The following is an 8,601-nucleotide window of genomic DNA, read 5'->3' on the forward strand; positions in this document are numbered from 1 at the left end:
AATATCAATTTTAATCAAAATTTTACTTTAATAATCTGCATAAATCTGCTGTAATCAATATTCAATTGCACAGTATTGCACAACAAAATAGTATTGCACACTTATAGTAAGAAATCCGCAATTACACCAGTATAGCGCAATGACAATAAATCTTCGATTGAAAATAAATACAGATATTTATAAATTGTATTAAATTTTTGGGTGTTCTAACCTTGTATTACTTTTTAGATTATTGAGTTCCGTATTAAATTGGTCTATATAAAGGTCTAAAGGGTTAATTTAAACTTTGTTTGATTGCATCATAACTGTTATGTTGAATCTTATTGTGTATTTTATTTTGGGCACTGTTTACAAATTAGTCCTCAAGTTAGTCCATTTATTAAGGTTTGACTCCAGAGGTGTGGAAAACTTTTTTTCTCGCTTGATTTTATAATATTTTTTGCTGGAAATGCATAAATATAAATGATCGATTGATCATTGTTTAGATGCAACAGGCATCAAAGAGACGATGCTCTAGATCAATTTTAAAATCGACAAGCTAAGGTGAGATTGTTTCTTTTTAAAACCATTTCAAAATTTAACCAAAAAAATTTATATGTTGAAGAAATAACGCACCACTATAACCATTTAAATTGACAAAACAATAAACAGATTGTTTCTTTTACGAACCATTAAAAAAAAGCTAAAACATATTGTAATGTTTAAGAAATAACGCACCAGAACGACCCTTTTTAAAACGACAAATTATTGCAAGATTGTTTCTTTTAAGAACCATTAAAAATCTAGCTAAAAAATTCATAATGTTTTAGAAATAACGCACCACAACGACATTTTTAAATCGACAAACTATTTTCAGATTGTTTCTTTTGAGAACCATTTTTAAATTCCGATTAATACCATGGAAACATTTCTAGAAATAACGGACCACAAAAACCTTGAATGTGCTGATCTACAGACTAATGAAATAATCTTATAATAAGGAACAAACAAAAATAGGGTGAAAATAGTAAGGACGCATCTTATAGTCAAGTGGATTTCTCCTTTGCATGTTTTAGCAAATATGTTACAGTAAAGAAGTAAGCGTGTGCTGAGCTAACCAACTGATAGTCTGTTTTCCGGCCGTTATTGAAAATTCTTGACAATACCGTTAATATTTGTATATTCCGAAGGCATACTGAATGTTTTACGGAGGGGACCAACCTAACCAACTGATGACTTACGAAAGGCAATTTTGTCGTCAGACTTTAATTCTTTTTTTATGTGTCGTAACATTTAATGTGGCTGATGTGTCTTCCTCCGTCTCAGTTTTTAAGTTGTTGTAGATAGTAATCGTTCTAGATCTTTAATGAAATTTGCAAATTCTTAGGGCAGTATGTAATTCATGTGAAGGCTTTTAATTTTGATAAAGAAAATTGTGTGTTTTATTTATCATATTTACGGCTGAATGTTCTAAAAAAAAAAAATATTTTTGTATGATTTTTTTCAACTTAGCCATATAATAGGAGATAACATCTACCTCAATGGTCATAATAACAGCGCTTCGAAAATGATTCAGAAAATATTAAATGGTTGAAATATTACGTCATTTCTATGCTTCACTGAAACAAAAAAGTATTATGAAAAAGTTTTGCACTGTTCGTATGGCCAACAATTTTGTAGTGGTTTGATTGCGTAAAGACTAAACAGAAGTTCAAAAACATGAAATAAATCCTTCTACATCAAGGTGGTACGCTCCAATGAGTGCTGACCTGTTTTCGCTTTGGACGTCATGATTGTGACGCCATCTAGATTGACGTTGTCATAGCTACTCTTGGATAAGATGGCCAACATGGTTTTGGTAGAGGAAAAACACATGTGTACAATAGTTGATGTTTGGTACTATACACAAAGGTAAAATTGACATACGAATTATTTTTTTAACTGGCAAAAAAGAATTCTACATTACAATGTTATGCTACCAGAAGACATCAAATTCGTAGATTTTAGTCACAAGTACAAGTGAGGGTATCGATGCTTTATCGAGATGTCTTGACAATCATATCGCATTCTTATCGAACGAAGAAAAAGGTCAAATTATCGATAACGCAAAAGTGATCTCAAAACAGTTTACTCTGCAAAATGTAACCGAAACAGAAAACAATCTCTTTAATTCGGAACTCTTGACAAAAGAGTTTTACTAAAACCAAAACTTGAAGACTTAACAAGAATTCATTTACGAAATAACATCGCCGATACGTCAAATTATATACAAGATGGCGACTGGCAAAACATTACAGGAAGTGATAGTCGAACACCACAGAGAAAACTGTCACATGGTGCAAACACGGATTTTACCTATAACCAGCAATTTAAAATTAGGCAAAATACTCTCCTTGAATATGATGCAAGGTACCGAGGAAGAAGTGAGGCTATCATGTTTAGCGAATATTTTCCTGTTTCCATTAGGAAAGTTAGTAATGATTCCAAAGGTGTCTCGAATGTTCATACTTGCCATAAACTACCTCGCTAACTCCCTGTAGACTCTGTATGTGTAGATAAGGTGTTTGAGTACTGTGCAGACGACAACAGAGTGCCATTTGATATTGCACTGTTACATGAATTTCAGAAACTCCAGATTGTGATAGACATATTATATGATCTAAATGGTCTATTCATGTTTCGTTTGGAAATCCCGAACCCAAACGTCATGTACAAAAGTGGACTAATGTATCCACTGTTCATAAAAACAGACAATGAGAAACATCTTGATAGAATAATAGAGACATGCCTTGAAAAGGAATCCCCGTTGAGAATGACATATTCAGACATTTTAAAGTTATTTTTAGAAAACCTTAAATAAATTCATAATGACCCAATATAGATTGGAAATATTAAAAACGATCTCAAAGTTTATGCACCAATTGCAGATTTCGAAATATCTAAAAGGAGTTTTATAAATGACATCATCTGTGAACGTACATGTAAACTCGAATCGACTTATATTTGCCACCTTGGATGTAGTTTCCTGGAATCAATTGTTTTTTAAGAATTGTCTAGTATTGTTTCATACAAATAATGCAACAATTATACAAAGAAGTTGGGTTCAATTTGTTTTTATTCCCTGTTCTTAACCATAAAAAAGTCAAACTGAAAATATTCCGGTGACGTCCCTTGTATGTTCTTATCACTATGACTACTCCCGCTACGGATTTCGATTGTGGGGTGCAGCAGCTCAAATAACAAAATTTCATGGTATCTATTCCACTATACAGCATGTCCAATATCAACATCATCTGGTTATAAGACTGTGGTTTTCTTTTTTATGCCCCACCTACGATACTATCGTATTATGTTTTCTGGTCTGTGTGTCCGTTCGTCTGTTCGTTCGTCCGTCTGTCCCGCTTCATGTTCAAGTTTTTGGTCAAGGTAGTTTTTGATGAAGTTGATGTCCAATCAACTTGTTATAACGACTTAGCATATTTATCTTATTATAACAACTTAGCTAATTTGTTTTAACGACTTAGCTTACTTGTTTAAACAATTTAGCTAAGTTGTTATAACGACTTAGCATATTTATCTTGTTATAAAAACTTAGCTAACTTGTTTCAACGACTTAGCTTACTTGTTTAGACAACTTAGCTAACTTGTTTTAACGACTTAGCTAATTTAATTCGTTATAACAATTTAGGTCACTCGTTATAACGACTTAGCTAAGTCGTTTAAACAACTTAGCTAAGTTGTTGAAACGAGATAGGTAATTTGTTTAAACGACTAAGCTAAGTCGTTATAACGAGTAAGCTAAGTTGTTAAAACGAGTTAAATTAAATAAGTCGTTATAACAAGTTAGCTAAGTTGTTTTAACAAGTTAGCTAAGTCGTTTTAACGAGTTAGCTTAGTTGTTGAAACAAGTAAGCTAAGTCGTTAAAACAAGTTAACTAAGTTGTTATAACAAGATAATTATGCTAAGTCGTCATAACAACTTAGCTAAATTGTTTAAACAAGTAAGCTAAGTCGTTAAAACAAGTTAGCTAAGTTGTTTTAACAAGATACATATGCTAAGTCGTTATAACAACTTAGCTAAGTTGTTTTGGCAAGATAAATATGCTTAGTCGTTATAACAACTTAGATAAGTCGTTTAAACAAGTTAGCTAAGTTGTTATAACAAGATAAATATGCTATGTCGTTATAACAACTTAGCTTAGTCGTTTAAATAAGTTAGCTAAGTCGTTATAACGACTTAAAAATAAAACTCTACCCTGACACTTACCGGCTTCCGTACATACTCGTCCAGTATTATTTTTTAACCCTCATTTTATATATATTTTTTTCTCTATACGAAACTGTTTTCTTTTGTAACCGAATCGCAGTACTACAGTCTTCTTTTTCCGTGACATATCCAGACTTTTAATCTAAAGAAATAACACGATATTGGTGTGCACCAAACTCTAATCAAACAATGATTTCATCCGAAGCTAAATATTACCACAAATCAACACTTCCTTATAAGAAAGATGCAGACTTCCTTTGATTTCAAGGTCTTTCGTATTTTATTCTCCCTTTTTCTTTTTCCTTGTCGTGACGACTATATAAAATATAAATAATTTTTACTTTCAGATTTTTGAAATAAAACATGGGAATTAAAAATCTTTCCAGTTACATTCAACGACGAAATGTTGCCAAAAAATACCGTCTTCGCGATACCAAATTAGTCATAGATGGGAAAAATCTTTGTCACGAATTGATGGAAACATCATACACAGGAACTAAATATGGCGGGAATTATGATGTATTCTCCGAGCATGTGGAAAAGTTTTTTGATTTATTACGAAATTGCAACGTTAAACCATATGTCGTCATGGATGGTGCTCACGATTCCGATGATAAAAAGTTCGAGTGTCTCTTAGAAAGATGCGAGAAAAGGATATCTAAGATATCAGATGGTAGTAAGAAATGTTTCCCAATCTTGTCCCACAGATGTTTTACTTACACTATTATAAAACTTGGCATACCAATCGAGACATGTTACTACGAAGCCGATCATGAAATAGCCAGTCTTGCTAAATCCTGGATCTGTCCAGTTCTGTCAAACGACAATGATTTTTACATATATGATCTTCCAGGAGGATTTATTCGCCTGAATGATCTAAATTTTAACAGGCGTACCAAAACTGAGTGCTTTACCTATATTGATACTTCAATATACTATTCAGAGAATATTCATGAATCGCTCGGAATTTCACCATCTGTTTTACCTCTTCTAGTAGTCTTTCTAGACAATGACTATTATAAGTTAGATAAGACAATTATTAAGCAGTTCGTGTCAAAAGAACTGAAGATTTCAGCCAAAAAAGCTGAACACAAGCTTAAGAAGTCAATCGATGTTATGATAGAAATATTACGACCCTTCGCCGATACAAGTGAGGGTATCGATGCTTTATCGAGATGTCTTGACAATCATATCGCATTCTTGTCGAACGAAGAAAAAGGCCAAATTATCGATAAAGCAAAAGTGATCTTAAAACAGTTTAGTTTGCAAAATGTAACCGAAACAGAAAACAATCTCTTTAATTCGGAAGCAAGGAATGAAATAACACCTGCAATTCCGTTTCCTTCTTGGCTTATTCAAAGTATAAGGAATTGTGACATATCGCCTTTCATTATAAATGTTCTTGACAAAAGAGTTTTACTAAAACCAAATCTTGAAGACTTAACACAAGAATTCATTTACGAAATTACATCGGCGATTCGTCAAATTATATACAAGATGGCGACTGGCAAAACATTACAGGAGGTGATAGTCGAACACCACAGAGAAAACTGTCACATGGTACAAACACGGATTTTACCTATAACCAGCAATTTGAAATTAGGCAAAATACCCACCTTGAATATGATGCAAGGTACCGAGGAAGAAGTGAAGCTTAACTGCTTATCAAATATTTTCCAGTTTCCATTAGAAAAGCTTGTAATGATTCCGAAAGTGTCTCGAATGTTTATACTTGCCTTAAACTACCTCGCTAAAAATTCTGGATTGAAGCAATCAACCAAAGGCATGAAATGTCTTTTGTTTTGTCACTTGCTTCTGCTGAGCAAAGAATATGGACATATCTACGATCTCCCTGTAGACTCTGTATGTGTAGAAAAGGTGTTTGAGTACTGTGCAGACGACCACGGAGTGCCATTTGATATTGCACTGTTACATGAATTTCAGAAACTCCAGATTGTGATAGACATATTATACGATCTAAATGGTCTATTTATGTTTCCTTTGGAAATCCCGAACCCAAACGTCATGTACAAAAGTGGACTAATGTATCCACTGTTCACAAAAACGGACAATGAGAATCATCTCGATAGAATAATAGAGACATGTTTTGAAAAGGATTCTCCGTTGAGGGTAACATTTTTAGAAATTTTAAAGTTACTTTTAGAAAACCTTAAATAAATTCATAATGACCCAATATAGATGGGAAATATTAAAAACGATCTCAAAATTTATGCACCAATTGCAGATTTCGAAATACCTAAAAAGTTTTATAAATGACATCATCTGTGAACGTACATGTATACTTGAATCGTCTTATATTTTCACCTTAGATGTAGTTTCCTGGAATCAATTGTTTTAAGAATTGTCTAGTATAGTTTCGTACATATAATGCAACAATTATACAAATCAGTTGGGTTCAATTTGTTTTTATGCCCTGTTCTAAACCATGAAAATTGAAACTGAGAATATTCCGGTAACATCCGTTGTACGTTCTTATCACAATGACTACTCCCGTTAACAAGTGGCTAAGGATTTCGATTGTGGGGTGCAGCAGCTTAAATGGGTTTTTTTCATGGTATCTATACCACTATACAACCTGAGTATACAGCATGTCCAATATCATCAGCATCTGATTATAAGACTGTTGTTTTCCTTTTTTTTACACGGGATACATGGTGGTATGGAAGCACAGGCACTTGTCTCATATTTAGATATATAGGGAAACAAATTCTGAGACAAGTGCCTGTGTATGGAAATGTTTACAATATACTAGTAGAGAATCATTGGCAAAAAAATCAGAATAAACAGAAAAAAATAAAGGATAGAGAATAATGGCTTCCCAAAAAATTTAGATAAAAAATTGAAGACCGAAATGAATAAAGAGCACCGAGAAAATAGTCCTCAATAAATAAAGAACCCCAATTGATATGCCTTTGAACTCGTACGTCGGGTGTTGTTTTTTTTTGTTTTTTGTTTTTGTTTGTTATAGCAGACGATGCTTACTCTCAGTCTGAGCTGCCTGAGCGGTGTTATTCCAATTTTCTATGAGCGAAACCAGTGAACACATAACAAAAAATACATGGTATAATTAAATGTATTACTGCCATGTCTTTTTAGTATTAAAAGGACCACAAGTTATTTAGTGTTTCGCTTTATAATATATCAACCCATCCATCCTTTAACATGAAAGTGCAAAAATTACAATTAAAAGATTGCCAAACGAAGATTTGCAACTCTGGTTTACTTGTCATACGATTTAAATTGAGTTGTTCCCCTTTAACTGTTATATTGGAAATCTAAATTATTATTCACTTTGTAAATAAAATAATAAATTACGACAAAACAATAAAATAAAAACAAAAATCAAATATTTGATATATCCCATATTTTAGACAAAACAAATGTATTACGATGCACGACATGTGGTTGGAATGCATTCTTTCTTTTCTTTCTTTTAGGTGCAATTAACACTGAAATCTTAGATGACTCCAGACTTCGTCTTACTGGCTTCACAAGCAATAAAAGTTAAATTCCTCTAAATCTTTCGTGTTTATTTTTTTCAAGATTTTGGCAATAAAACTAAAAACTAGAAACCATCGTGTTTCTTCCAATGATCATAAACGTCACTTCTCATTTGCGAGTTAACTGAGACAGAAAATGATATTGTATTCTTTAAATTAAAACATGCATGCAATGTGCTGTTTTCTGCAGAAGAAATTGAATAACATAAAGTATATTTGTAAATAGATTTACCAAACCGCAGTAGACAGTTATTTTTTTTTTTAAATATTTGAAATTGAGTTTTTAATTTGCCCACAGTTATAAAAGAAATAGTGTTATGGATTTGATATGATTTGTGTTTGTAGTTCAAACTTTTATATATTTAAGGGTCCCTCGAACCTTCTTCTAACACTTATATTAAAGGGTCCCCCCTTGATATGTCATAGGATGTAAATTAAAGCTGTCTTAAGAGAGTCATAGCTATGATGCTCTTATAACTGTCATAAGTGAACATTATTTTGTATCATTTTAAACTTTCGAAAACCAGGCCCCTGGTTTGTTGTCATGGCATTGTCAGATTGTTTTCGACTTTGAGTTTCAATATACCTATGGTATTTTCGCCTCTTTTTTAAATTGAATGTCAACCATAGCTTCCTTATATTGTTTACGTTTACCCTATTTTTAAAAAGAAGTTTATTGCGTTAATGATTTATTATCTGTGAACTTATTAAGTTCGTTTTTGTCGGCTTTGGCTTTCAATTTTTAATGGAACAGATATAGATCTGTGAAATTAAGTCAATTAATGTCCCTTTATAAAAAGGTCATAGTTTTAGCATTCATAGATCGTTTGAAAT

General features: G+C 32.4%; 1 protein-coding gene across 1 annotated transcript; it reads left to right on the plus strand.

Annotated features, from left to right (window-relative positions):
* The first annotated feature begins 1,767 nt into the window (after nt 1-1,767).
* Nucleotides 1,768-6,655, plus strand: LOC134708539 (protein asteroid homolog 1-like). Its single transcript, XM_063569168.1, has 2 exons — nt 1,768-1,890; nt 4,594-6,655. The coding sequence occupies exon 2, from the start codon at nt 4,610-4,612 to the stop codon at nt 6,422-6,424; it is 1,815 nt and encodes a 604-aa protein (XP_063425238.1). The 5' UTR covers nt 1,768-1,890; nt 4,594-4,609; the 3' UTR covers nt 6,425-6,655.
* Nucleotides 6,656-8,601: the final 1,946 nt, after the last annotated feature.

Source organism: Mytilus trossulus, chromosome 2 (assembly GCF_036588685.1).
Source record: "Mytilus trossulus isolate FHL-02 chromosome 2, PNRI_Mtr1.1.1.hap1, whole genome shotgun sequence".
In the NCBI taxonomy this organism is placed as follows: domain Eukaryota; kingdom Metazoa; phylum Mollusca; class Bivalvia; order Mytilida; family Mytilidae; genus Mytilus; species Mytilus trossulus.